This window comes from Phyllosticta citriasiana (genome assembly GCF_038021145.1).
Source record: "Phyllosticta citriasiana strain CBS 120426 chromosome Unknown IWZ02scaffold_1, whole genome shotgun sequence".
In the NCBI taxonomy this organism is placed as follows: domain Eukaryota; kingdom Fungi; phylum Ascomycota; class Dothideomycetes; order Botryosphaeriales; family Phyllostictaceae; genus Phyllosticta; species Phyllosticta citriasiana.
Window position 1 is genome coordinate 2,410,972 of NW_027117278.1, and position 26,629 is coordinate 2,437,600.

At 56.3% G+C, this 26,629-nt stretch overlaps 8 protein-coding genes across 8 annotated transcripts; 3 read left to right on the forward strand and 5 right to left on the reverse strand.

Moving 5' to 3' along the window:
- Positions 1–543: 543 nt before the first annotated feature.
- IWZ02DRAFT_429457 (uncharacterized protein) lies at positions 544–2,613 on the reverse strand (the record flags this gene model as incomplete). The annotated part of the gene is made up of 1 exon (XM_066765991.1): positions 544–2,613. One exon carries the CDS (start codon positions 2,611–2,613, stop codon positions 544–546), a length of 2,070 nt encoding a protein of 689 aa, XP_066627418.1.
- Positions 2,614–4,378: 1,765 nt separating this feature from the next.
- On the reverse strand, positions 4,379–6,224 carry IWZ02DRAFT_440349 (uncharacterized protein). Its single transcript, XM_066766829.1, has 2 exons — positions 5,313–6,224; positions 4,379–5,256 (listed from the first exon to the last, which is right to left on the reverse strand). The coding sequence occupies exons 1-2, from the start codon at positions 5,802–5,804 to the stop codon at positions 4,561–4,563; spliced, it is 1,188 nt and encodes a 395-aa protein (XP_066627419.1). The 5' UTR covers positions 5,805–6,224; the 3' UTR covers positions 4,379–4,560.
- Positions 6,225–6,679: 455 nt separating this feature from the next.
- Positions 6,680–9,721, forward strand: IWZ02DRAFT_27980 (uncharacterized protein). Its single transcript, XM_066763624.1, has 5 exons — positions 6,680–7,353; positions 7,469–7,737; positions 7,789–8,362; positions 8,418–8,492; positions 8,543–9,721. The coding sequence occupies exons 1-5, from the start codon at positions 6,830–6,832 to the stop codon at positions 9,462–9,464; spliced, it is 2,364 nt and encodes a 787-aa protein (XP_066627420.1). The 5' UTR covers positions 6,680–6,829; the 3' UTR covers positions 9,465–9,721.
- Positions 9,722–11,083, reverse strand: IWZ02DRAFT_27519 (DNA-binding protein). Its single transcript, XM_066763552.1, has one exon. The coding sequence runs from the start codon at positions 10,795–10,797 to the stop codon at positions 9,979–9,981; it is 819 nt and encodes a 272-aa protein (XP_066627421.1). The 5' UTR covers positions 10,798–11,083; the 3' UTR covers positions 9,722–9,978.
- A 1-nt stretch (position 11,084) lies between these two features.
- On the forward strand, positions 11,085–15,175 carry IWZ02DRAFT_27596 (armadillo-type protein). The gene is made up of 5 exons (XM_066763564.1): positions 11,085–12,208; positions 12,258–14,044; positions 14,095–14,216; positions 14,295–14,501; positions 14,586–15,175. Exons 1-5 carry the CDS (start codon positions 11,399–11,401, stop codon positions 14,753–14,755), a joined length of 3,096 nt encoding a protein of 1,031 aa, XP_066627422.1. The 5' UTR covers positions 11,085–11,398; the 3' UTR covers positions 14,756–15,175.
- A 3,707-nt stretch (positions 15,176–18,882) lies between these two features.
- On the reverse strand, positions 18,883–19,796 carry IWZ02DRAFT_28251 (uncharacterized protein). The gene has a single exon (XM_066763661.1). It carries the CDS (start codon positions 19,635–19,637, stop codon positions 18,999–19,001), a length of 639 nt encoding a protein of 212 aa, XP_066627423.1. The 5' UTR covers positions 19,638–19,796; the 3' UTR covers positions 18,883–18,998.
- Positions 19,797–20,947: 1,151 nt separating this feature from the next.
- On the reverse strand, positions 20,948–22,279 carry IWZ02DRAFT_28370 (uncharacterized protein). Its single transcript, XM_066763675.1, has 4 exons — positions 21,732–22,279; positions 21,301–21,686; positions 21,122–21,225; positions 20,948–21,004 (listed from the first exon to the last, which is right to left on the reverse strand). Exons 1-3 carry the CDS (start codon positions 22,162–22,164, stop codon positions 21,160–21,162), a joined length of 885 nt encoding a protein of 294 aa, XP_066627424.1. The 5' UTR covers positions 22,165–22,279; the 3' UTR covers positions 20,948–21,004; positions 21,122–21,159.
- A 3,520-nt stretch (positions 22,280–25,799) lies between these two features.
- Positions 25,800–26,234, forward strand: IWZ02DRAFT_486909 (uncharacterized protein; the record flags this gene model as incomplete). Its single annotated transcript, XM_066769308.1, has 1 exon — positions 25,800–26,234. The coding sequence occupies one exon, from the start codon at positions 25,800–25,802 to the stop codon at positions 26,232–26,234; it is 435 nt and encodes a 144-aa protein (XP_066627425.1).
- Between the last annotated feature and the right edge of the window lie 395 nt (positions 26,235–26,629).

Sequence of the window (26,629 nt, forward strand, 5' to 3'; positions counted from 1 at the left end):
GTTGTTTTGTTCTCTCTGATGTTGGGAGCGTGCAGTGGCGGGGGGTTTTGGTGGTGCGGTGGGAGTGAGGGAGTGGGTTTGTCTGGTTGGTAGTAATGAAAAAAAATTTGTAAAATTTTGGGCCTTTTTTGATGGGCATGAGGCTTTGCTTTACAGTTGGCTTTCTACTAAGCTGTCTAGAATGGACAAAAGTGCCTCACCGGCTGGTTCACTTACCACTCCTGTTGCTAGTTCGTTTACCCATCCAAGCTAATCCACCCTTCTGGTGGGTGCTGAACGTTATCCAACCACAGTGCTGGACAGCTCCCTGGGCGCAGTCGTAGTGCTGAATGAATGCTCTCTATGGTCGTCTGTGATGCAGGACGATTGCTCCCTAAGCGCGGCAGTGGTGCTGAATGACTGTTTCCATTGAATGTTCATCAGCAGTGTGAAAGGAACCGCTGCCCATGTCCACCCGGGCCGCATTGCTCAACGACTGCTCCCAAAGTTCATCCGCACTGCAGAACGACTGCTCCCAACACAGTCGCAGTACCTACCATACGATTACACGGCGACACCTCTATGCGCACCCGCCGCAAACCAATCCCTCTCATGCGCCTTAAACAACGCCAGCATCACGCACGCCGCCATCTGAAACGTAAACGCAACCGCCTGCCTCTCGAGTTCAAAAACCGCGTCGTCGCTCGCATGCTCCAAAGCCGCGTGCAAACCCCTCCTCCCGTCACCATCACCACACAAGCCCGCCGCGGCGGCGGCCGCTCGTTCAAGCAAAACGGCCACCTCCTGCAGCGCCAGCAAGTCGTCGACGATGAAGTTGTCTACGCCTTCGCCGACACGCGTGTACACGAACTCGACGAGGCGCGCGCCGGCCTGCGTGGGCGGTCCGTCGAACGGGTTGCGCGTGCCTAATCGCTCGCTCTTCTTCTTCTTCTTCTTCTGCTTTTTGCCGTGTCTCTGCTTCTCTGTGCCCATGCCGTTCTCCCCGCCGCCAGCGTTCTCCTGCTCCCCCTTGTATCGTCTCTCCTCGTCCACCTCGTTTTCCCGCGGCGCGCCGGACAAGGTCAGCGCGGCCGCCATGGCTTCGATGCGCTGCTCCACAAAGCGCGCCGCGTCGCCGCTCCGCACGCACTGCATCATGCGTCCGCAGTGCGGCAGCAGGGCTACATGGGCGTCGGGTTGGCGCGGCCATAGCGTCGCTAGCCACGCTACGCCGTTGAAGAACTGTGCGTATTGTGTGTCGCTGAAGAGGGCGCGCGAGCGGCCGAGGTGGAGGACGGATTGCGAGTGTGGCGGCAGTGGGAGTTGTGAGGCGAGGGCTCCGGGCGGCGAGATGGGCGAGAGGTAAGTGTGCAGCGTATGTAGGAGGGCTGATGTCGTGATAGGGACGGCTGGATGGATGCTCCTTGTGGTAGGCGGCGTGGGGCCGTGGGCTGGAGCTGCTGCTGGCGGTGGTGGTGAAGCGGCTTTGCGCTTGAGGTTTGGATGAATGCTCCCTGTGGTCCACTGAGCATTGCCTTGTGCTGCTGCCGGTGTTGGTGCCGCCACTTTACGCTTGACGGGCGGACGAAGGCTCCCCGCGGTCTGCCCCGTGTAGAAATGAGCCTCAGATGTGTCGAAAGAGCGTCCACCTTTTTCTCCTCTCTGCCCCTGCTGTTCACCCATCAATCCTGACACAGGCTCCTCGAACACGAACGCTCCTGGTCCGTCGCCATCTTCCGCCTCCTCTCCTCCAGCCTCTCCCACTTCAAGCCCACCTCGAGCGTCGTCAGCACCGCCAACGACATCTTCGTACGCCGGCGGCGCCTCATCCAAGACCGGATTCCACGCAATTTCCAACCTCTCTCCTTCTCCTAACAAATACCTACCCCACGGCGCCTCAGCCCACTCGCGGCCACTGAACGTCTTCTCGTGGTCGATCTCCGGCGTGCGCAATTCGCCGTGCGCGCGGTCCGCCACGCCGCGCAACACATCTTCGATCTGGCGCGAGTGCGGCAGCGCAACCTCGAATTCGCGTGCCTGCGCCAGCGACTTGAGACTGAGCAGCATCCCACGAGACTGCATGCCAAGAGGGCGCTTGGCACCAGCGGTAGGCATGAGGACGGTGCTGGAGCGGGCGAGGGCGACGCGGAGACGCAAGACTGCTCCGTCCTCTGTGCCAGTCTCGTCCTCATTTTCCCGCCGACCCTCTCTCTCCCCATCTCCATTCAAACGACTCGCGCCCCTCTCCTCTCCATGTGCACCCGCTCTTGAACGCTCCCTGTCATCCGCCGCGCCCACATCCACTCCCAACGCCTCGATCCCCTCGGCCGGCACAACCAGATACACGTCTCGCCGTCCCCTGGCCGCCGCGCGCATCTTGAGCGGCAGGTGGAAATATAGCAGCAGGCCGCCGCTCGCCGCGTCCCATCCCACGCGGAAAAACAGCTCCGGTTTGCGCGTCTCGGCGCCTGCTGCTGCGTCGACGGCTGTGGAACATCCCAGGTTGCCCAGCGCCAGGTCCTGCTTCGTCTCAACATCGCGCCATGTCACGAGGAAGCGGTCGAGCGAGAGGGACACCGGCAGTGGCCCGTTGGTTAGGTGGATGGGGCGCTGGTGCTCGGTGGGTGTTGTCATGGCGGTTTGGAACGTTCTGTGGAAAGGTTCAAAGAGGAGCGATTTCGTGGCCGAAGAGAGGTGTTTAAGACTCGGACAGTCATTAGGGAGGAACGATCAAAGCTAGTCGCTAGCCTGCACCCAAGACAATGTGTTAACAGCTGCTTTTGATGTGATGAGAACAATGTAATAGTTCTACGGCATCAGGGGTGGAAACACGACAGCAGCTCCGTCTACATTTGGCGAGATGTTTGAAATGATGTGTATGCGTCTCGCCCATATTCCGTCCCGTTTCAAACAACGCTCGGCTTCTACAAGACAGGGAATTTGCTTTGGTAGTGAGATCCTGTAAATCGCCCCAGTTGTTCAACTATCAGACCGACTGGCGAGTCCACTTCAACCACCAGAGCGAAGAGAGGAGACGGGCCAAATAGCGGGTCTACCTCAAGCCTCGACTGTCATGTGAAGGGATGAGCCGTGAGGGTCTGCTATGTACATGCGGCGAGATTGATGGTGCTCGGGGTTGAGAAGCAATTTGGGGCAAAGAGCTCCGTGAATTCGCAGCTTTCAGTCCAACTGGCGAGTCCACTTCTACCACAACAGTGAGGAGAGGGGACGGGCCCGAAAGCGGGTCCCGCTCGAACCTCGACTGAAGCTGAAAGGGACGGGCCGGGAGGGACTGTGACATACATGAAGAATGGGATAAGGCGTTGTACAGGAACCGGGGTTGCAACTGTCAGACCAACTGGCGAATCCACTTCGACCACAATAGCGAAGAGAGGAGACGGGCCAAATGGCGGGTCAACCTCGAGCCTCGACTGCCATGTGAAGGGACGAGCCGTGAGGGTCTGTTACATACAAGAGGGGGTACGAAACGAGAAGGGAAAGGGTAACGAAAGAACCAAGCTGGTACGACGAGCTCCGAAGCTTGACAACAAGCCAAGTACACGCATCCTTTTCGAATACAACAGCAAGGAGAGGAGACGAGCCAAAAGAGCGGCGGGTCACCCTCGAACCTCGACCGAAGCTGAAAGGGACGTGCAAGTCGTGGTCGTTGCAAGGCGACGGTGCGAGTCGAACCTACATGTCCTTGAGTGAGCAAAGGCACAGGCGCGGAGGGGACAGCTCAGCTTGAAGAGGCGACGAGCACCAAGCCCTGCGACGTTCCGACCACGCGAGTCCACCTCCCACGACAGTGACGGCGAGGAGACGAGCCCAGCGATATACAAAAGTGTGAGACCAGGCGGGTCACCCTCGAACTTTCGCTGCAGTGAGAAGGAACGTAGAAAAAGGTCCGTCGCAGAGCAACGGCGTCGGTCGGTCTCGGATCTGGACTGAACGCGTCGCTGACACGCGTGGCTTGCTCAGCTCAAGTCACGATCTGACGTACAGTGAAATATCAAGCTGATGAGAAAGCGTCGATGCACGTACCGATGTCGGCTGCGATGATCGACACATTTGACGGATGGACAACGGTGGGGTTAATGGTGTGGGAGGTCATTGCCGACGAAGTCCGCAAGTTGAGGGGCTGGGTGCACGACCCGACGCGTTGTCAGGTAAGCCGGACCTGAGAACCAAGCCGAAGGCTATACCGTTTTGGTTTCAAGACCACCACCATGGTTGTCATCCGCACATTTCAAGCTTCGCGGCTCTCCGTGTGATCAAATCAGATCAGTCACATTCTTCATCGCCAAGATACACGGTCAGATGCTTCCAGGATGAATGTGGCTGACGTTGTGCACCCAAACATTTCTGACAAGCCAAGAACCAGTTGTAGATAGCATGGCTTGTTGAAAATGAGAACCCAACAGACTTGGTGGTAAGCGATACGTAAGAAATTCATTCGCGAGGCAGTCGCATGAAAAAACAAGTTGTATCTAGACAGGTAATTCGTAGCGGCAGGGTCGCGAAAGCCGGCCCAACGGGATAAAAATACAGGCGAGCAATAATACTACATGTGGCACCAGCTCAGCACCATCCATACTTCTCATTGGCCACCCACTCAATCGAGTGAACAATGCTGCCATCGTCCGATGGAGGCTCACCGAACCACCGCAAGCTCGCAATGCTCTCCGAGTCGCGGTCAACAACCTCGGCCTTTGGATCTAGCAGCTGCGCAGCAGCAACAACTTCTGGCGACGGATTCCAGTAATCCACTTGCTCCATGTGCCATTCGGCGGCCTCGCGCTGTGCTCTTGCCAGCAGCGCTGCAATTGCAGGGACGACCGATCCCGGCACTGCGTCGGGCTCAACCACGACGCGGAGGATGTGCAGCGTGTTGCCTTTGCTGTCGCCTTTGTTGGGGTTGGACCACATCCTTGTCCAGTAGCACCATATCCGCTGACCTTCCTTGTCGCCAACGACGCCGCCTTTGATGGATGGGAATTTGCCGTAGAGTTCCGTCCCCACGAACTGCTCACGAGCGTGGTGCCACCGGATCGTTTCAACGTTTGGAACTAAGGCGACCCTTGTTTTCCCGCCTGCTGAACCCTTTGCCAGGGCTTTGCGCAACAATGATTCATCAGCTGCGCACAGCGGAGCCAGGTCCTCCGCCTTCAACTCCTTCAGAGCCGGCAGCTTGGTGGAGTGGGCCGACTCGTCGACAGGCGGCAAAGAAATGTGGGAAGAGGGAAATGGTTTCCATCCATGAGAAGCATAGAATTTCTTGCATTGAGCGTTAGAGGGTTCAAAGCATGTCATTCACACGCATATCAACTCACCTTCCCAATGTCAGAATACAAGATGGAGAATAAACACTCTCGTTTTTCCGAGGTCTGCCAGGTTGGCAGCTTCTTTCCGAGCTCTTCCATCATGCGTCCTGCATATCCTCGTCCCCGATGCTCTGGAGGGCAAAAGACGCTTCCAACACCGTGTACAATTACGTCCTTTGTCTTTCCATTGTGGGAAACAATGGCTGTTTTGCGAAAGGTCTCACATCCAGACAGCACACGGCGTCGAGGGCTTTGCGAGGAGTGGTCAACGAGGACCCACCAGCTCTGACGCCCGTTTCGTGTGCATTCCTGGTTGGCCAAATGTTGTTCGCGGCGGCAATAGCCTTCGAGGGACAGGGCGCCCCTCCAGCTGTTGCCATTGATGGTCCATTGGGCCCATCTCTCGTCCTCTGTCGGCTCTACAAGCGCGATAGAAGCGGCGTCGCTGGAGGGAAGAGCATCGACATGGCCGTTGGTGTGGCCGTTGGCAAGACCATTCATGATCAAAGTGGGATAGGGTATTGTATGAGTATATCCAGATAGCGTAGGGCTATGAATGCCGACAAAGACGGAGCAGATGCAGAGGGGCAGCCAAGGGATATTTAAGCCGGCGGTTTCTGGGACGGGGCGCAGCTAGTGTCGACAACAAGGTCGTCGTGGAACTGGCAGAGGCAACTGACTGACTGCTCTTGGCAGCACCGAGACGCTTGCGTGCGGACGGTGAGGGTTTCGGGGCGTCCCGATGCGAACCGAGTCAAACCGCGCATGTTGATTGGGCATTGCGGATCAGAGACATGCGGAGGGCGTGGGCGTAGGGCGCGGATTGTGGAGCGGCGATGGATCGGGAGCTGGGAATGACGCTGCTTGAAAAAGATGGCCATCTCAAAGGCCAGGCGCTGATGTGCACTGCAGTCAAGGTGCACCGGTTGCGGTTGTGGTTGTGGTTGTGGTTGTGGTTGTGCTGGCTGTGGTGTCGAGCTCCCTCCTGTCAGGCACAGCAAGGTCGACGCGGGGTCTCTTCACCTCAGGCACTCGCACCTCCTGCAAGCCATCTGGCGGCCAGGCCAGACCGCTCCACCCAAGAACCCGTCTCGCTCGACTCCCGTCGGCCTGCCTCTCGACGACTGGAACGGCGCTCGCCCATCTCTCGAGCCAGGCAGGTCTGGCGCAGCAAACTGAAGATACTGCCCGTCGAGCTCATCGTCTCGTCTGCAGCAAACGCGTGATCCACGGGCCCACTCACCTCGACCACGACGCTGCAGACCGTCGTAGGCCTGGCCGACCTTCAACTACCACATTGACCTTCCGTCTCCAAGACATTCGCCTTCACCGCACGGGCTACATGTTCCGCTGTCTCGCTGCTTCTGCAACCTGCGCTTGGGCGCCTCTTGTTTGCTACCCATCTCTACAGCTTCATCCCTCCGCTCGCTGCTAGGTGCTACGGACCAGTCCGTCGTAGCCCTTTGCTCTCTACACATTTCCGCCCAGCTTGGACCGGTACCTTTAGCGTTGGAAACTCAACGACTATGCCGCCTCGCCCTCCAGCTCACATAGAAACCATAGCCATATCTTCCGACAATGACGACGACGACGACGACGACATGGCTGGACTACAGCTTCTTCATCGCGACCAAGCCCCGGAATTGCCCAACGCCGGCCAACTCGATACGCCTCTGCTAGATGATGACAGTGACTGGGGAGACTTGTTGAACTTCACTCGCGAATTCGAGGCCACCGAAAACGCCCAACTGCACAGGGACATCGAAATGACCGCAGACGACTGCCTTGCGCGCATCCTCGAGATTTTTCCAAATATTTCTCGTGACCACGTCAAGGAATTGCTCCGGGAAAAGAAAAAGGCCGGCAAGGAAGCCAGTGCTTCACTGTGCGATGAACTTATCGATGAGATTCTGGGCGGCGGCGATTATCCCACGGAGAGACAAGTGCGTCGTGCAAATCTCAAACGTAAATATCGCGGCAGCAGTGAAGAGTCCGACTACGCCAGAGTCTCTGACGACAAAACACAAGACTACAAATACAAAGAAGTTGCGTAAGTGGACCAAAGCACTTACACGTGACTCTAGGGGTGTTGAGCCATTGGGATGTGCTGCTGGTTCCCCAACATGAGGACCAATCAGCACAAACTATGCTAATCATGCTCCCAGTAATCACCTTTTGTTGAAAGAATTCCTAGACGTCCCCAAAAGATTCGTCACCGCGACTCTTGGCGCCAATAAGTCCGCCTTCCAAGCATATCTGGTCATCGAGGAAGCAGAGCGCCAATATTCCGCGACCCAGCTCAAGGATAGGCCATACCGCAGAGTTGTCAAACCACGCAGAGATCAAGACCTTCACTACCCCCCGACAGATAAGACAATGCGCAGTGTCAAAAAAGAAATGGCCGCGGCGAAGAAAAAGGCCGCAAAAGGCGCACGTGGGTCTACGATCGAAGACTTCCGGACTTCATGAGCTTACAGTTCTACAGGGAAGCGCGAAGAGGAGCGCCTCAAAGCACTTGCAGAAGAACGGAATGAAGCAGCTGCTCGTGCCAGCAACGACATGACCGAGTGCGGATGCTGCTTTACGGAGTATCCCACCAACAGAATGACTTTTTGCAACGGCGAACAGGCTCACTTCTTCTGTTATCGCTGCGCCAACCTGTATGTCGGTACCGAGATAGGACAGCGCAAATGCCGGCCAAAATGCATGGACACTGGAGGCTGTGACGCAGACTTCTCTCGCAGCCAACTCAAGGCATTCCTCGACGACAAAGCTTTCGAGGCTCTGGAGCGTCTGCAACAGCAAGAAGATTTGCGTAATGCCGGCATAGAAGGCCTCGACGACTGTCCATTCTGCGACTTTAAAATGATCTGCGCTCCCAAAGAAGTCGATCGGGAGTTTCGATGCCACAATGAAGACTGCGCCGTGGTCAGCTGCAGGCTGTGCAGACAAGAAACCCACATTCCCTTGACTTGCGAGCAAGCGTCCAAGGACAAGAAAATCGACGTGCGTCACAAAGTCGAAGAGGCAATGACGGCAGCGCTCATTCGGGAGTGCAAGTAAGTCCAAATTCAGTGTCAAATAAAATTCTTTGCGCTAATCTCAGTTCTATAGCAAATGCAAGAACAAATTCATCAAGGAATTCGGATGCAACAAGATGACCTGCACATCTTGCCGGAATCTTCAATGGTAGGGATTCCTCAGTGTCATGCAGTGATCACGGGCTTACTGTCTTCTAGCTACGTCTGCTCCAAAGATGTCAAGGACTACCATCATTTCGGCGAAGGCCGAGACAAATGCCCGCTGTATGAGAACACTGAACAGCGCCACGAGAATGAGGTTCAAAAGGCGGAAAAGGCTGCGTTTGAGCAGCTGAAAAAGGAAAACCCCGACATCTCCGAGGAAGATCTCAAGATCCAGGTTTCCGAAGCCGTTAAGAAGGCGGACAAGGAACGCATTGCAAGAGGGGGTCTTCGTGGTGTTGCAAATCCCCTAGGTCACAATCCTGACGATCTGTATGCTCGGTACGTGCGTAGGCCCGGTCCCGTTGTGCCTCGCATCCCTGAGTTGCAACAAGTCGGCAGAGCCGCTCCTCCGCCTGTTGACGCCGCGGCGGGCCAGGGCATCGACCGTGAAAATTGTCCCTGCAGAGCGCTGGACTGGCGGAATGAAGGCCGACATCATCACCACATGCCTCATTGGCAGATTGCGGCCATCCTTAGGACTTGTCATTGTGGACGATACGGTGATGCCCTCGCTCCCGCTTACCGACCAGCTCCCGTGGCATTCAACCCTTTCACGGGAGCGCCACTACTCGGTCATGATCCAGCGCCCCCCGTTCCCAGACATCCCTACGCTGATCTAGCGCCCGAGCCCAGGCGACATCTAGTTGGGCAACGGGCATTTCCCGACGGACAGGTCGAGGCACGCTTGCCCGAAAATATTCGGCAGAGGATGCGGGCTCTCCAAGCGCGGACTCGTGAAATTCGGCCGGTTCAACTGAACGCGCGAAACGAGGAGCCTCTTTTAGAACCACCAGGCCGTGGCCCCTTTGAGCCGCTTGACCCAGACGTGCTGAATCTATTATTGACTCGTCAGGCAAATCAAGCCATAGCAGAGGCACGCGATATCATGGCAGTGCACAATCGTCCCCGGCGATGATCTACAGCACCAGGTCTGGGCCCGGTTTCCTGTGGATGAAATGAGCAGAATCCTGCGCCGAGTGGCCTATCTCTCTTCTGTTTTTGATTCTGCTTTCTCCTCTTCTTTCCTTCTCTTCAAACCCATCATACAACGACAGTCTCCTACCGTCAACGGACACGGCGTAACAAGGAAAGGCCCTGATGATGCGACCCTGGCAAAAAATCAAACATGATCCAAGGCGCCATATCAACGTACTCGCCTTGTAAGGCTTTAGTCCAGCATTAGAGCTTCATGACAACATCCGTCGGCCAACACGGCTCCCCGAACAGCTTGGAACGTGGGGATTGATCATGGAGCAGAGGCGTCAGGACAACTTGGAAATAGGCTCTTTTACTTTTGAAGGTACTTTTCTACTTCGGCGTCCGTGGGGGAGCATGGGGAAAACTGCCAATGATTGGCTCCACATGGGCTTCAGGATAGGAACTACAAGGGCTTTCTTTAGAATGTCAGGGTTTCTTGAGCATTCGATGAACTACATTGACCCAACAGAGCTACCTTCTTGCTGTGTATTCAAGTCCATTTTAGCCTTGCATTCTTCAATCCACATTTCAAACACCATTTCACCAGCCTCGACGGCTCTGACAGGCGTCGTCTTGACTCCTCCCACGTCTTCGCCCTTGCGCCTCTTTTCTACTCCACCATCATCTTCTTCACCGGCTCTTTTTCGCCTGGCTTGCTGTGATGGCTGCACCGGTATCCAGGGCTGTGGGTGCCCTACCGGCGGCTCTGCCTCTTCCTTCACCTCCACCACCATTGTAAACGTGCAGCCCTCAGGCAGCGGTTTCAAGCGCGAGTCACAGGTGCTGAGCCTCGCAAGCACAGCCCTAAACTGCTCTTCCATGTCGACCTGCACGGCACCCAAAGCGGCAACTCGTTCGGTTGTTGCCGCAGCAGCGCCGGCCTCGCCCAGCCGCTCCATGACCAGCTCGCGCTCGGCGGCCTCGACGTGCGGGAAGCGACTCACATCCCAGACGAAGCGCTCGAGCGGACGGGCGTCGCGGCTGTAGACGACAAGGGCGACGGAGCGGGCGCGATTGCGCAGCAGCTCGGCTTCGACGGCGGCGACGGCGTCGGCGACCCAGGCGCAGACGGCCGGGTGGCGCGACTGGGCGACGGGGTAGTTGTAGGCGCGCGAAGTGAGAAAGGTTGCGCGTGGATAGAGGCCGCGATGGTAGAGGATGGTGTGCAGCGAGACGGTCAGGAAGGAGGTGAAGGCGCTGATGAGAGCGGTGAAGGTCGCTGGCCCGGCTTGCTGCTCGTGCGATTGGCCTTGCGGCGACGGGGATTCCATGCTGCCGGTGCGCCGGATGGTGAGCTTGTATCCGTAGGGCTTAGCCTGAGTGTACCCTGGCCGTTGGTCGGTGGGAGCTGCGAGTTGCGGGCGCCGTTGGTGAGGTTCAGCGGGGCTTCATGCTGTTCGGTGGATGCCGAGGGATGGCAAGGGAAGACGCGGTGGGAGTCGACGGCTTGGGAGAGAGAGGAGGACGAGGTGCAATGTGTTGGTGTCGGGAGAATTGACGTCGACGCGTAGGAAGTGATGGAAAACGGCGGCTATCGATAACGAAGACGCGGCGGCTTCCATTGCACAGGCTCGTCACCGCTCAACTCCACCATAACCTCAATTTGCTCCGTGGTGCTTGGTGACTCTCTCGCAGTCCTTCCAGAAGCGTGTCTGCCTTTGGTTGACCCTCAGCGTCCTCAAAATCTTTTCCCGCCCAGCACAAATTGCCCCTCGCCGTCTCACCTCAACGCGCCCCGGGCGGTGAGAGCTCTACAAGACCACTCGACCCCACGAATTTTGTCCTCGACTCACGTCACGCGTCCTTACTTGCAGTAGCCAACGCCACAACCACGCGCCTCTGCTCTCTGTACGCTCAAGACGTCTTGCAGCCATGGAGGAGCAACTCGTTCGCCTCCTCGCCGACACCCAGGCCAACGCCGAGGCTCCGCGCAAGCAGGCAGAGCTGCAACTCGAGCAGCTCTACGGCAACGAGGCCTTCCCTGCGGGCCTGGTAACCGTCGCTTCGCACGACTCGGTGCCGCTCGAGATACGACAATGCTCGCTGCTGTATCTCCGCAAGTACATCGTCTCGACATGGACGCCCCAGTTTGACGAATTCCGCGGCCAGGTTGTGCTGAACGAGGAGCTGAAGCGCCAGCTGCGTCACTCGCTGCTCGAGCTCGCCACGAGCGCAACTGCCGAACGCAAGATCAAGACGGCTGCTAGCTACGTCGTCTCCAAGATTGCCTCTGCAGACTACCCTGAGCAATGGCCCGAACTCCTGCCCGGCCTCCTCCACATGATACCCAATGCCCAGGACGGCCAGCTTCACGGCGCGCTCAAGGTGCTGAGCGAATTGGTTGAGGACTCGCTGCAGGAGCAGCAGTTCTTCAGCTGCGCGCGGGACATGGTCAAGACCATGTATGACGTCGCCGTGAACGATCAGAGAAAGCCTACGCTGCGCGCATTGGCCGTCTCCGTTTTCCGCGCTTGCTTTGGCACCCTGGAAATGGTCATGGAGGACCACAAGGCCGAGGTCAAGGGCTTCGCAGAGGAGACTTTGAGCGTCTGGCTGCCATTTTTCATCGAGATTTTGAAGAGCAAACTCCCCAGTGCCCCTACCGAGGAGGAGCAAAGTCAGAACGCATCGGCGGCGGAAGTTTGGAGGGGTTTGGTGGCATTGAAGCTGCAAGTCGTCAAGGTTTGTACATTGTCCTCACCGTACAGGCGTAAAGGTTAACGCGAGGCAGGCCCTTGTGAGAATACGCTCTGTCTTTGCGTCGACTCTTTCTCCGCACAGCCCCGTCCTCTTCTCCTCAACCTGGGATGAGCTCTCGTCTCTCCAAGCTGCATACCACAGCATGTACATTGAGGACGAAAGACAGAGCCGGTTGGAAGACGCCGACGGACTTCCTTATACTCTGGATTTCCTTGTCCTGGAAGAGCTCGACTTTATGCAGGCATGCCTCAAGGCGCCACCGGTTCGCAAGGAGCTGGAGCAGCAACTTCAAGCCCAGGCTGTAGGTGGAAGCACCTGGGTGACCGAAGTCATGAAGCTTGCTGTGGCGTACGCCCAAATTACAAACGAGGAGGAAGGCCTCTGGAACTTGGACGTCAATGTGTTCTTGTCAGAGGAGACTAGCGTCACGGCCAACTATACCCCTCGAACCGCCTGCGGAGATCTCGTCATCAAGCTCGGTGAATGGCTTAGCTCTGCGACTGTCGACGGCCTCCTCTCGTACACTCGCTCTCTGTACTCGACAAACCAGTCGTGGAAGGCCAAGGAGGCCGCGCTGTACATTCTTAACCAGATGCTCACCGACTTTTATGATGAGGACCGTCAAATCAGCCCTGAGGCTGCTACTGGATTCGTTGACTTTGTCAGATATGCCATGCAGCAAGAGGAAGAGTTCCTCCGCGCTCGTGGGTACCTGGTTGCTGGCAGTCTTGCCATGACCTCTGGAGATGCTCTCCAGCCTGTTGCGACCTCCTTCATGGAGAATTCTCTGCAGGCCATCAACAACGACTCATCCGACATCGTCAGGGTCGCATGTATTCGCGCGATCCAGCATTATCTCTCTGCATTGCCTCCGGCGATTACCTTGCCCCTTCAGGGTGCTACCATCGACGCCATCTCCACCTATCTCTCGAACCAAGATCTCACCGAGTTCGCAGACAGCGACGACCTCATGATGACTCTTGTCGAGACCTTGAGGGATGCCATTCTTCTCGACACTCGAGTCTGCCTCGATGGCGTTGGTCTTGACCTTCTCTTTACGATCGCCAGTCACGGCGCGGCCAACTTCCAAATTACGATACTCGTCGGCGAGACCTTTGAGGAGATTGTGTCGGCCCTGGCTGCTGCTGGTCCTGAAATCTACACTCGTCTCTGCCAAAAGGTCCTCCCTTCATTGACTGGAGCCTTTGATGTTGGGACCCTTACCGAGGAGAATGCATTGACTAACCTTGCTGCTGAGCTGCTCGCTATACTGACCGAGTTTGGCTCTGAGCCACTGCCTCCTGGATTCGTCTCCACCGTGATGCCCAAGCTCAACCGCGTCTTAATTGAATCCAGCGACGAGGACCTCATCAAACCTGCTACCACTTCCGTCAAGAATATCTTGCAGCACGACCACCAGCAGCTGTTTGAATGGCGAGACCACATAGGCAAGGGCGGATTGGAAATCGTCCTTCTCATCATCGATCGTCTGCTCAGCCCCTCGGTCGACGACAATGCCGCCGCCGAGGTCGGTCAGCTCGCTGCCGAGCTCGTCGAAAAGGCCGGCTCCGAGCGATTAGGTCCATATCTGATGACCCTCCTCCGCGCAGTGGCTGTCCGTTTGGGTAGCGCCACACAGGCGCAGTTCATTCAGAGCTTGACCCTGGTCTTTGCTCGCCTTTCTTTGGTCAACGCGCGCGAGGTGGTCGACTTCCTCGCTCAGACCGAAATTGGCCAGAGCAACGCTCTCCAGGTTGTCATGGCCAAGTGGTTGGAAAACTCCATTAACTTTGTTGGATACGACGAGATCCGCCAAAAGCAAGTTTCCCTTCTTCCCTTTTGTGACTGTTATACTGATACGTCAAAAGCGTCATTGCCCTCTCCAAGCTTTACGACCTCAACGACCCCCGTCTTTCCCAAATTATGGTCAAGGGTGACCTGATTGTCCCGGAATCCAGCCGCATCATGACGCGGTCGAGAGCCAAGCAAAGTAGTACTTCCCTCACCAATACCGGTTTCGCACCATCAGCATCGGTTCATTGGCGCTCTAACTCGCAATCTCGACTAGATCCCGACCAGTTCACGATGGTCCCTGCCACCCTCAAGATCCTCAAGGTCTTGATTGAGGAGCTTCTCTCGGCAAGCGGAAACTTGCAAAACGTCAATCCCGGATCGGCCGGCGGAGCCTCCCAGGAAGCGGATGAGGATGACAGCGATGAAGAATGGGAAGATGATGATGGTGTTGTGGATCTCGGACTGGGCGCTTCCAAGGCCGGTATGTGTCATATTCCCCCCTTTCCACACTTCGATTTCATCACAGAATAAGTGACTAACCATTGGATCGCCGCGTCCACCTCAGAACTCATGGCACTGGGCGAGCTTGACGCGCACGGCTCGCGCCAACGCGACGACGAGACGCAAGCGTACCTCACCAACTTTTTCCGTGAAGCGGCGCAGAAGCCGGGCTTTGAGGACATGTTCAACGCCCTGACCGAAACGGAGAGAGAGAAGTTGCACAACATGAGCTAGACATGTGCGCAGGCTCGGAATAAGACATATTTAAGAAAGAAGATGAATACCCAGGCGACTGACAGCGAAGAGACGGGATGAAGCTCAGCGACATAAACGACAGTATTACTGTGCAGAGGATGGCAGGAGCAGAGAAAACAGTGCATAGCATGTGGAAAGAAGGTGTGCATGTCTGACAGCATTGATGAGATGATTACAAGGCGAGACTCTGACCGAGGAGAGAACGAATTGGTTGGACCCTTTTTAACCGTCACCATCACAATTACCACTGTTGCTCCTTTTTCTTTTCTTCCATGTACAAGCAAGCAAGCTTCTTGTATCATGCCTTTCCAGACGGAACCCCAGAAGACGATCGAACTGCATAGCAAGAGATGAATAGCGAAGACACTTTCTGTTGAGGTACATAGCTAGCATATCACCACCCATCATACGTTCAGTTCACGCAGTACCCGCCCACCAATTCGATTCGACTCATGAACCAACCAACAAAAAATAACCCACCATCTTTTTTTTTCCCCTTTTCCCTCTCTCTCTCCTTTCCCCAACAAGCCTCATAGCCCTCCCTCGCTCTACCTAACCAACCAACCAAACTTTCTCCCCCTCCTCGCTCCATCAGCAATAACAACCGCCCGCCTGCGCACACACCAGCTAACCTAGTTTGTGGCCCCACAATTCAAAGGAGAAAAAAAAAGTGGCAAAAGAAAAAACGTACAACAGGCGGGATTCACTGCTAGTCACCCACGCAACAACTAATCGTCCGCAACCCAGCCTGTCTACAGAAGAGCGGACGGGGTCCTGAATTCTCTGCGTGCTGTGGTCACATGTGAGAATTCTACGTTCTAAACGGGTTGATGTAAGAGGGGGGAAAAAATTGAGGGGGTTCGGGGGAAAGGGGGATGTAAATTCAATTGCGGCGGGGATGGAACAAGGAGCGCAGATGCTTTGCTTTGGTTTGCAGAGGTTTGAGGCAGCTGCGTGGTTGTGGAGTAAATTAGATGTGTTTAAGGTACTAATTGGAAACATTAAATGAGACAGTTTTAGTTGTGGAAGTGATTTTTTTTTTATTATTATTTGCAGTCTTGCAATTGAAAAAAAAAAAAAAAAAAGCGGTCAGTCTTGCGCGTTCTCCACGGTAGTAAGGTACAATTGCGTATGATGATTGTTTTGAATCGGTCCTCGCGGGGGGTTTTGATGCATTGGAAGATTGAATTGTCTAGACTTTCTAAATAGGCGAGAGTCCATCCAATCCATCTTTAAGCGCAATTGCTCTGCAATCGAGGGACTAATTCATTGTGTAAAAGGGCTTGACATGAGTTAAATTGGCAACACTGCCGTCTTGGGGGTTGATTTACCAAGGTGGATAGGATAGTGACGATACTGACATACTTTTTCTTATTCTTCTTGACGGCACTGCCATAATAGAAGAAGCACTTGGTCTCTGTGATCTCAACCGCCTGTCTACCTTGACTTTCTACCAACCCCGGCACTTTACACCCCTTACTCCTAAGCCAATGCACTGCAAAAATCTCATCAAGTCGTATATCGTGGCAGCTACTTCTCCTGCCTCTCCCATCCCCATCCCCTCCACCGCCGCCATCCATCCATCCATCCATCCATCCGTCCATCCATACATACATACATACACACGCACGCATGTATCCACGGCCCGCCCGCGCGCGCGCGCTCGCGGGCTAATCTGCACTGCACGACGCAACGAGCGAGTCATCGACATCGCTCCTTGTACGGTACACTCCCACCCTCCGAGCTCAGCTCGTAGCAGACAGCGCACCAGCCCGCTGGACAGACGGACAGACAGCAAGGAAGTAAATCACGCAACGCCGATTTTTTTTTTTTTTTTTTTTTGCATCGGACGGTAAGTGCATGCATGCATGCATGCATGCATGCGGGCAGGGAGGCAGGGAGGTAGGGAGCAAGCAAGCATGACTGTCTGTCTGTTTTCTGGCGTCCCGTCTCCTACGCTGAACAGCGAAGGGGTTTCAGCGGAGAGAGCGGAGAAGAGGAGGGGGGAAGTTTGCAGAGGAAGGAGGTTAGCGTTCTACAATAGGCAGCAGGCGCGTGGCTTGGTTTGATTTGGTTTGGTGAATGAAGCGACGAGGTGACTGGGTCAGAGGCAGTGGAGTAACTAGGTAAGTAGACCGTGTCGAAACGAGTCAACGCGCATCAAAGCCCTGTGAGAGACAAAAGAGACGGTTCTAGAACTACAGACCGCGCCAAATAGAGCTACGCCGTACAGTGTTTTCTCAGCCCGGCGTTTAGCGTCGATAACTTTCAGAGGAAAAACGAGAGCAGGATGGGAGAATGATGGGAGATTGTGTTGATTTTGGCACTTTCATTTAGCCCGGCCAATGAGGCAGCTGAAATTCCCTTACTACGCCCCTCACCAAGGCATGGCCTCTCGTATATATAGAATTAACATCAGAGACTGGGGTTGAAAGGATAGAAGCCAGACTTTCTATCCGGTTACCTAACTGGAAGTTGAAACAGAGAGTTGTAACTCACTGACGCTGAACTCCGGCGGGAGAGTAGCATCGCACAGTAGCATAGTGCATCAGACAGGCTGAAGTGCTCGTTCAAGGGGCAGCTTGCGTGCGTGCGTGCGTGCGTGCGTGCAGCAGCCGCTCGCCCTCTTGATAAATGCAACCGGTAAGCTGGAATGGGAAGAAGCGGCCAGGGGCTTGGGGAGGCGTGATTGGTTGCTGAATGAGAGGGCGGGATGGCAGATGTGACCCGTGGGTATGGTTCGTGGACATGGAAGTGTGGGTGCGGAAGAGGAGCGGTTCGGGCGGCGGGATAGTTGTGATGTCGATGATTATTGGCGCTTGCTGGCTGGCTGGCTTGCTGGTTGTCGTCGACGGCGGGAGCAGCATGGCCATCCAGTCAGTCTAGAGGCGTCTGATTAGAAACGTGGGCGTATTTGCGCTCGTGTTGTTGCTAGACTCTTCGCATCGTCGTGGCAGTGTTTGAAGACTATTGGCGGCAAGTCCAAGCAGAACAGCCGCCGTCCGTCCATCCATCCATCCATTCATCCATCCATCCTTCTCTCCTCCCTCGGCCCAAAGTCTCCAACGTGAAGCTCACGAGGCGCCGCGAGCAAAATACGTACAGTACGACCCAAGCGGCCGGGCCCTAGTTGTAGCAGGGCAAGACAGGGCATTTGCCGATTACCGCCCTACCCCGGAAGAGAAAAAAAAAAAAAAAAGGAGAGGGAACATGGTTTGCCAATAACCAAACGAAAACATCTCTCCTTCCCATCGAGGCAGGTCCAAGAGCAAACGAGAAGACCCTGGCCCCACGGGGCGCGTCATCGGGTGGTTACGGGGGAAAAGGAGCGCGGATACGGGAAGGGATGACCTCAAGTCGAAAAGACGGGGTGTGAGTGGACAGAGTACTCGACCGGTACTTAGACAGAGTTGACGGGAAGTGTCCGCCGCGTGTTGGGGATGTAGGGATTGCGGGGGCGGGGCAAGGCGCTGTGTGTGCCTTGAACAGGTCCCTGGCAGTTTGGTTCGACGACGGGGATACACGTCTTCGAGGAGTTTCTCCGCGTCTCAGCTCCTCTTGTGGTGGTAACGCTTTGTCGTCGCTCGGGCGAAAAGAAATAAAAAAAAAAAGAAGAAGAAAAAAAAAAAAAGAAAAAAAAACAAGGCGGGACGAAAAGCCAAAAAAGACGCAAGCAGCTTCGCTTCGAGGGCGTTTCGAGAACACACCAGACCTACAAGCCGACAACAACAGGGAGTGACAACGGTGGTTGCCGTGTCAGGTTCCATGTTTCTCCCAAAGCTCTTCCTGGTTCAATGCCTTGATGTGTTTTTTGCTCTATTGCCGCCCTGGCCGGGGCACGCGCTTCTGAGTTGATGAAAACCGTGCCGCTTTCCCGCCCTCCCGCCGTCCGCTCTAGGTACTTCCGATCCCTGCGGGCTGGTACCTTGGGTAGCAATAGGGCAGAGGTGATTGACTCTAGCCGCCCAAGCGACCGTCTGGCTCGTCTCATCCAACTGTTTGTTGATGTTCTGCCAAAGCGCGTGTGTGGCGATGAAGCTTCCTGGGCTGTCGCAGCTTCTGTTCAAGGTGCGCGGTAAACGCGGTCTTGCGGGAATCAGTTTGCCCGTTGTCCGCCGCCGCCGCCGCCGCCGCCGCCGCCAGCCAACGCGTCGCCGTCATCCATCGAGCTGCTAACAGCCAAGTTCGGCTTCAAACCATCAGCTCGTGTTCCATCCTCGGCCTATCCACACACACCTACTTCCGCCCCAATACACTCACTATGCTCGCCAGATGGCAACTTCTGGGGCCGAACCGAACTGCTTCGCCGCGGCCCCCGCGCTGCGCTGTGCTGCGCCCCCATCGTCAGCGTCATGCTCAGAGATCCGAAGGCATCAGCATTTGATGTCGTTTGGTAGGCAGATAAGCAGTGCGGCTGGCACATGAAGCGAGCAAGAACCGGATACAGTTCGTTTGCGCGCGCCTTGCTCGTCTTTCGCCACCTCCACTCCAGCTCGCAAAGAGCAACCCGAAAAAGAAGACACAACTGCTGTGCCTCGCTCCGGTGATGCCGCAGACGCTTGTACAGTATGGAGTACAAGCAATGGAGGGACGGAAACCTCGAGGCTGGAAAAGACCGCGCCCATTCTCGGACGCCTCCACGCCGAAACATGATCGCCGTCTGGATCAGCTCCGCGACGCTATGCCCCGAGTTGAGTTGGGGCTGGCTATACCCTGGTCCCCTACTCCATCGCCGGGCTAACTGCCCCGAGCTCACCCAACACACCAACACACCTCCGCAGCCGTGAGTGAGTGAGCGAGAGTCCCCACGTCGTCTCGAGACCGTGGGGTTTTGGATGCTGGATGTTGGCACACCCACCATCGTCGCCCTGCTTGTCTGCGTACTTGCCTGTTTGAAAGCGGAGCGTGAACGAACGAGTGGGTGGGATGTGTTCACTCGACATGCGTATGTGTGTGTGTGATGTGTAGCAATCAAGTTGGCGACTGGAAAGCCATACGACACGATGAGATGCGATGTCGGACTCAACAATATGCCGCGCAAGCACACCTACCTCTTTACTTGCCGTCCACCCGTCTGCCCTACTCCGCCTAACCTGCCTCCATGCATTGTGCCCAGACCTGTCATTTCATGCGGCACACCCACCTCCGCAGTTGCTTTGCTCCGTGGCACAACAGACGACTGGCTGATGTGCGCTTATGCTCGATGTTACTGGATGGGCCAGCCCTACCATTACCTTGATCAGCGCCGACCCACGATCGCACAGCCTGAGGTCTCCAACGCAGGGTGGGTGTGCGCGATAGGCAGGCAGGAGGTAAGCTCGAGGTGCGGAGCATGCGCGCGCGAACAGTGCAAAGCGCGTAGATCAGGAGCGTACAAGTGGACAAGTCGGCGTGATGCTACACAGGTTGCAATGGCGTGCACAAGTCAGATCGGCCTACAAGTCTGCCGGCCAGCCAGCCAGCCCTACGACCTACCTTTTGAGCTGGAGAGCCAATCATGTGCGTGACTGAAGTGGATAGGCAGGATGAGCTGGCCGAGCTGAGATCAGCGGCCATGCTTAACCTGCGCGTCGGGCCCCATCTCCAATCCCCGTATTACTCACGTTGCGACCAGCTGTTATGGACGGCGGTGACGACGATGACGATGGCGATGACGATTGTCAAGCGGGCGAAAGGGTGTTGTAAGGATGGTGAGGGTTCAAGATGGCGAAGAGCGTCAACGTCATCCATCAAGGGACATGACTCTGAGAACCAGTGTAGGGGCGAAAAGGGTATCTAAGCAAGGAGAAAGGTACAAACAACGTCAACGTGGCCATCAAGCTTCTTCTCCTCCCCTTTTTCTTCAAGACAAGGATATATCACGGATGGGGGTCGAGTGACAGAGCTAGCCCTGCAGGGCGAATGCGAAAAGGGGGAAAAGATCACCGAGAGCGAGCCGGATGATGAGATGTCAACGCACAACACGTACGCAGCGTCCAGGATGCGCAAAGGTAAAAAGGGACGAAAGAAGGGTAACAGTGGAGAGCTCGCCGTGCGTGTTGTCGGGACAGGACGCCTGAACCTGCAACCCCAGACATTCCAACGGCTCTCCACCGAGCGATCGCTCCGATGCGGACGTCCTCCACGTGGAACACTGAGGTTTTTCGGTGGAGATGAAAGCAGCGGAATTCGATGCGTGACGTCAGGTCTGCGCGAATGTTGGAGCCATGGATGCCTGTCCTACACCCGCTGCTTGCGATTAGCTTGGTCTGCAGTGTTCTGCCTGCTCCAGGCATCGTCGCTTTGGTGGGACGCTTAACGCAGGGCGCGCTCTGCACTGCGCATTCCCCTAGACAGCAGACTGACCAGTCGCACAGGCATGAAGCAAGTCGACAATGCAGACGTCATGAGCGCAGAGCTCGTGGCCAAGGGGCGCGGTCCGAAACCCTCGTGCTGTGTGTCGTGGTGCCCTAGTAGACATGACGTCAGGGCCAACTATATCGCAAAAGCCTGCGCTTGAGCTATTCCTGGCCCAATGCACGCACATGGACACATCTAACGGTCATCGCACCAGACCAACCAAAAGGCAGCAACTCGTGCAGCAGCGCCACAAGTCGACTTGCGCACCTCGGCTCGTCTCGAGTCGCAAGAGGACGCGAGACGAGCCGAGGCCGAGGCACGAGCGCCTGGGGCAGGGCGTGCTGAGCGGCCAGCGTGCGTACAGTGCTCGCCTCACCACCATAATAGTCGCTCCGTTGTCCATCGCGACATGGGTTCAAGGCGGGAACGCCGATGCCGACACACCGGAACCAAGGAAGGATTCGAGAAGGCGACGGCGGAAAGCGTAATGCCGCCCACACCGCGCGCGGCATGTTTGAGACGGCCAGACGCGGTCGGCAATTGAGCTGAGAATCCAGCCCACCGCCGGCGGCTGGTGTCGGTCAGCGAGCCGGTGAACCAGCTCTTGAGTACGTACCGGTCGGAAGGCAAAGACGGCAGTGCCAGTTGCTGGTGCTTTCGACTCGTGGCGATCCGGGTTGTGGGAGCGGCACGTCGTATTGAAGACAGCATCCGCCACCGCACTCGAATGGAAGCGACCAAAGAGAGGTCGTCAGACGAATAGTGGTCGAGCCATGGTTGCGATCGCGATTGGTGGTCATGGTTCTGAATGTTGCCGCGCTTGAAGCGGCAGGCGTGGGCTGGGGCTGAGGCTGGCTGGCGACGCGACAGTGTAGTCTGGAAGCCTGAGCGAAGGAAGGTCGAAGCCAAAAGAGCACAGGGCTGGCCGTCTTGGTTCTCTGGCGCGATTGGTGGACATTGCAAGGAATGGGTGTGGCTGATGATGGATCTTCTGGAAAACCCGAGCATGGACTGGGTGGTAACAGGAATGGCAGGCCGAGGCAGAGCATGGATTCCCATTATAGAACAGCGCTCGAATACGGAGGAGAGCACACCGTTTGTCGAGTCCGCAAAATAGTGTAGCAACAGCGCTGACGTTAGCTGAGGGTCGTATTAAAGGTGAATTACCAACTCAGGTCGCAAGGAGGCAACTATGTAGGTAGGGCTGATGCTGAGATGTTTCCCGCCTCTTGCCTCTGCCCCACTCCCCGAAGCGCCAGTGGACCGCTCCCGGATCTGAGATGGTGGGGATGGTGGGGGTGAGACGGGAGGAAGGAAAGGATGCAAAGGCGCAGACAGGCGGTGGTACGAAAAGTTTTCGGGGACAGCGCGCGCCAGTGACCGGTGAAGTTGAGGGCGTTTGCGAATGTCGGACAAAGTCTTTCTTGACGGAAGAATTTGGAGCTGGTAACCTTTGGGATGTGGTTGGGCGTCCGTTGTCTTCCCCGCACCCCGCCGTCTGGGCTCGCGGGGAACTTGTTCCGGTTACTGGACGGGCGGGACCGCGCGAAGCTTTCCTCTTTACCATTCCTGCTTTTTCCGCCACCGCGGTGGGTTACCGTTTTCGGTCTGCGTCGATATGGACAAGAGTAAACACCACGTGCAGCTTGTTGGTGCTACATTCCATTGCATTTGCCCCCGCGGACAGCAGATGACTCGACGACCATAAGGTGGCAGATGACTTGTCGACTCGGTCGTCTCGGTTGTACAGCTGTGTCCGGTGAAGTCTTGGTGTTGTTGACAGTGTCCGACAGATGACTCAACGTGTCTCGTTTGGGTTTTGGCGAAACGGAGTGAAGTTTGCATGTTGACGGGAGTGCAGCAGTCAAGTCATGACGACAACCATGTGAAAGAGCACAGGGCTGCTAGGTAGGTAACTTAACCCGAGCTGAACTGGGGACCACGTGGAAGGCAAGCCGAAACTGACCATCAGCCCTATCCGTGACTCGACCAAACCCTATTGCCATCATCCGCATTCGCTCCCGCACACCAATGCCTCGCAGCCGTCACGGGCAATGCACCCATCCTTTGCGCGCGTCGAGCCGACTCATTGACGTGCACAACTTCGATCGTCTGAAGTCAGAGTCTGGTTCACGTCGCCCGCTCGCAAAAGCTTGCGCGATGCCCAGCCGCCAAATAAACCTCGTTGGGCTGTGACTCGAGAGCTTCGGCTAACGTCGTCTTTAGTCGTCTTCGAGACGGTGCAACGTCGGGTTGCCTGCCGCTGCTTGTTTGACTAGCCGTCGTGGTAGACGTCATTCTGGCCTGTCAATTGTGTCAATCCTGATGAATCCCCCCCTTGAAGATTTTCGCGTGGTTTTTGGCGTCTCCGCTGCAAAATCTTTTTCCTTTGTATGGCGCTGCAAGCGACAACCTTGAAGAGAGGGAGGGAAAAAAAAAAAAAAAAAGGAGCTGTCCGCCGGTCCCGCGTCGCCGGTCAGCCACTACCTTGAAAAATAAGAGTGCTGGACTGATTGTGGCAAGGACTGTCCTGGTCAATCAAGCTAAAGGCCTTCACATCCTCATGTTCGTTGGCGATGCATGAAGTCATTGCTGAGGAATTTTTCTCCTATCCCCTGCATTCGTGGGCGTCACCGAGAATTTTGCGAAAGGTCCACCATCAGGCCCCTAAGGACGAGCGGAATCATGTTGCAGCTGCGAGTGCCATTAAACGGCGCATACTTGACTCGAGGGGAAAATGCCGCCCGGAATCGCCCGACTTTGTCTCCTTCGCTTCAGGAGCAGCGGGGCCCTGGTGGATTCTGATGAAGCGCAGAGGGGCTTCAGGCTGCACCATGGCGTCATGGCGGCCGTTTCATGCCCGCACACATTTCCCGGCACTTGTTTGAAGCGACTTGTAAGACTCGTTTCAAAGCAGTTATGCCATAATCGTGGACGGTCGGAAGGGGTCTGTCGAAATGGGCAGTCCTCGTGGCCAAAAACAGCGGCGGATGCTGCACAGCCTGGGGGACGAGAATGCAAGCAGCATGTTTCTCCGTCCAGTGCGAATGCATGTCGTTATCTCGGTCCAAAGCTGATCCTGGTGCGGCGCTTGCCTGGTGGGCGCAGTAGACGTTGTGGACACGTCCGCGGTTTTGCCGTCGTTGCGACATTACCGTGTTTAGCAAATGAAATCGAACAAAGCGCAGTGACGTTGCAATAAATCAGTAGTGCGGAGGGTTTGATGGGGCCGAGCATGTGTGCAAAGTCGCTCGTTTCGGCCAAGTCCCGCAAAACCGGCGAACATTTTCCTTGCCGGCATTTGGTAAAGAAAAGCGGCTCACCATCATCGTCATCATCATCATGACCAGGACCGCGCTGAAGGTCGTAGCCATGAGCGCGCGCAACAATCAGACAAGTGGCGGTGCGATGAAAGGGGCAGGAGACTCGTCTGGATGGCCGGCCTAGCCGTCAAACACCGGGCTCGCTATCCAATTATCGCATTCTGGCAAGCCGCGGCGGGCAGGACGGGTCAGGACGATTTGCAGCGTTTCAAGGATGCCACGCCCACACGGTGCAGGTTCCCCACCGGCAATTCCAGCATGTCGGCGGCGGCGGCGGCGGCGGCGGCGATGGGGGCTTTGTGTTTCCAAAGGCGCGCCAGATGGACACGTTGCGCGACGCGTAGCAGCCAACAGCAACACAAGTGGAGGGCAGGGCGGGCGTCATGGGGGCTTGGAGTTGACAGCTGACGAGCATCGAGTCGAGTGTTTGTGTTGCCGTGGTTGCCAGCCGCCGTGGGCAGCGACCTAGAAGAAGATCCGGAAGAGGTAGCAGACAGAGATCAGGGTCTGCGCTACTGTACCCCAGCCGCGGTGGTCGTGGAAGACGACAATTAAGAGTGGTGGCCCTCGGCACGCAACGCGAGGCAGGGCAGGCTATGGCGTCGGCAAACGCACCCAACACAGGGTGGCAGGATGCGACACAGCCCGTTCGCTCCCGAGATGAGATCTTGCAAAAAGTCGTCATGGCGGCGAGCATTCGGGCCTTGGGGTGGAGCCCAGCTGGGCAGTTCCGTACGTAGTAAGAGTAGGCTGGGCAGCCAGCGGGATGGGCCGCCTCGACATTTTGCGACGCCTCGGTGCTTGGAGAGCTTCCGTTCCAGGCTGCTGCGCTGCAGGCAGAGGCGGCCCAGCTGGACGTCGCAACAACGTCTGGCGATTAGAACAAACGAAGACGTACGGGACAAAGTGAGGCAGGGCGGGCCGGTATGGACTGCGCTCATCCGTCATCCATAAGGTAGGTCTGAAAGTGAAAAAGGCGGTCGGTGCGGCCGGTCATCGGCGCGGCGGTGAGTCGCCGCTCTCACGAATCAGCGCGCACAGCCAGCCAGGACTCGTTTGTTTGGATCCCTGGGTGCCCTGGCCTGTTGGCAGCACCCATGTCCGTCCATCTGCAGCAGGGATAGTCCGTCCGTCCGTCGTCGTGGGGGGTTTGGGCGTGTGGCGGCGGAGGCCAAAGCAAACACCTGCGTCGGTCATATATCCCATCCACGCGCCCCCATCCCATTCAGATGACGGTACCTACCTACCTACCTATCTTCACACCCATTCCACGCCAGCCTCTATTAAAATACTCGGACCTCTTGGACCTCTCCACCAAACCAAACCAAACCAGCATACCATCCACCACTACTACATCGATCATGCATACGACCTCGTCGCCCGTCCGCATTCCATCTTCCGCCTCTTCTTCTTCTTCTTCTTCTTCGTCGTCGTCCTCGAGCATCTTCTACTCGTCATCACCACGCGACATGTCGGCCTCTCCCAAGGGTTACTCGTGCGCCTACCCTTCGTGGCCCACGGGCAACTCGTTCAGCACTGGTAGCTATCGCAACAACACGCCGAGCTCCTACATTAGCGACGCCGATCTCTTTCCGGACGACCTGCTGGACAGTGCTCCTCTCCTCGAAAAGGCCCCAGCTCCTCCTCGCATGCCTCCCATGCCCGAACCTGTCCAGATGCCTCTGCTCCCTCTCTACGCATCGCCTAAGAAGAGGCGGTCTAGCTCCAAGAAGCTGACGAGGCCGTCCAAGCCTATGACTCCCATTGCCGAGTCTCCTTCCAAAGCCCCGGAGTGAGCGTCTGAGTCCCTTTTTACCAATGTAAGTGTTTGATCGTCGGGTTGCATCCATAGGGCTACCGTGCTGACTCACGTGCTGCCAGATTATTATGTTCTTTCGGCTCGCCAAATTTGGCCCTTTCAAGAGATACCCTAGTATTACCACCCCCAATTTTTCGCCTGCAGCTCAACCGAGCCACGAAGGGAAAAGCCCCCGCGATTCGCGAGCCCAACCCTTTCGTCGGGAGAATCCATCACCTATTATCGTTGCTGGTGCTGGTGGGCAACGCAAACTGCAGCACAGCAGCCAGCAACCCGGGGCAGATGATTGTGATCAACACCCGCACATCACCCACGTCGTCGACGGGGCGGCACATCATCCGGCGCAACGGTGCCAGCCACCGGCACAGCGAT

What these genes read in the sequence shown, in the direction of transcription:
- IWZ02DRAFT_440349 (XM_066766829.1), bottom strand. Translation starts at nt 5,804, where the DNA reads ATGAATGGTCTTGCCAACGGCCACACCAACGGCCATGTCGATGCTCTT. An exon ending in TGTATTCTGACATTGGGAAG is followed by an intron (nt 5,257 to 5,312) that starts GTGAGTTGATAT and finishes GCTCAATGCAAG; the next exon opens with AAATTCTATGCTTCTCATGG.
- IWZ02DRAFT_27980 (XM_066763624.1), top strand. Translation starts at nt 6,830, where the DNA reads ATGCCGCCTCGCCCTCCAGCTCACATAGAAACCATAGCCATATCTTCC. An exon ending in TACAAATACAAAGAAGTTGC is followed by an intron (nt 7,354 to 7,468) that starts GTAAGTGGACCA and finishes TCATGCTCCCAG; the next exon opens with TAATCACCTTTTGTTGAAAG. An exon ending in TCTTGCCGGAATCTTCAATG is followed by an intron (nt 8,493 to 8,542) that starts GTAGGGATTCCT and finishes ACTGTCTTCTAG; the next exon opens with CTACGTCTGCTCCAAAGATG.
- IWZ02DRAFT_27519 (XM_066763552.1), bottom strand. Translation starts at nt 10,797, where the DNA reads ATGGAATCCCCGTCGCCGCAAGGCCAATCGCACGAGCAGCAAGCCGGG.
- IWZ02DRAFT_27596 (XM_066763564.1), top strand. Translation starts at nt 11,399, where the DNA reads ATGGAGGAGCAACTCGTTCGCCTCCTCGCCGACACCCAGGCCAACGCC. An exon ending in TACGACGAGATCCGCCAAAA is followed by an intron (nt 14,045 to 14,094) that starts GCAAGTTTCCCT and finishes ATACGTCAAAAG; the next exon opens with CGTCATTGCCCTCTCCAAGC. An exon ending in ACTGGGCGCTTCCAAGGCCG is followed by an intron (nt 14,502 to 14,585) that starts GTATGTGTCATA and finishes CGTCCACCTCAG; the next exon opens with AACTCATGGCACTGGGCGAG.
- IWZ02DRAFT_28251 (XM_066763661.1), bottom strand. Translation starts at nt 19,637, where the DNA reads ATGGTGGGTGTGCCAACATCCAGCATCCAAAACCCCACGGTCTCGAGA.
- IWZ02DRAFT_28370 (XM_066763675.1), bottom strand. Translation starts at nt 22,164, where the DNA reads ATGCTCTGCCTCGGCCTGCCATTCCTGTTACCACCCAGTCCATGCTCG. An exon ending in CCGTCTTTGCCTTCCGACCG is followed by an intron (nt 21,687 to 21,731) that starts GTACGTACTCAA and finishes GACCGACACCAG; the next exon opens with CCGCCGGCGGTGGGCTGGAT. An exon ending in TGACCGTTAGATGTGTCCAT is followed by an intron (nt 21,226 to 21,300) that starts GTGCGTGCATTG and finishes CATGTCTACTAG; the next exon opens with GGCACCACGACACACAGCAC.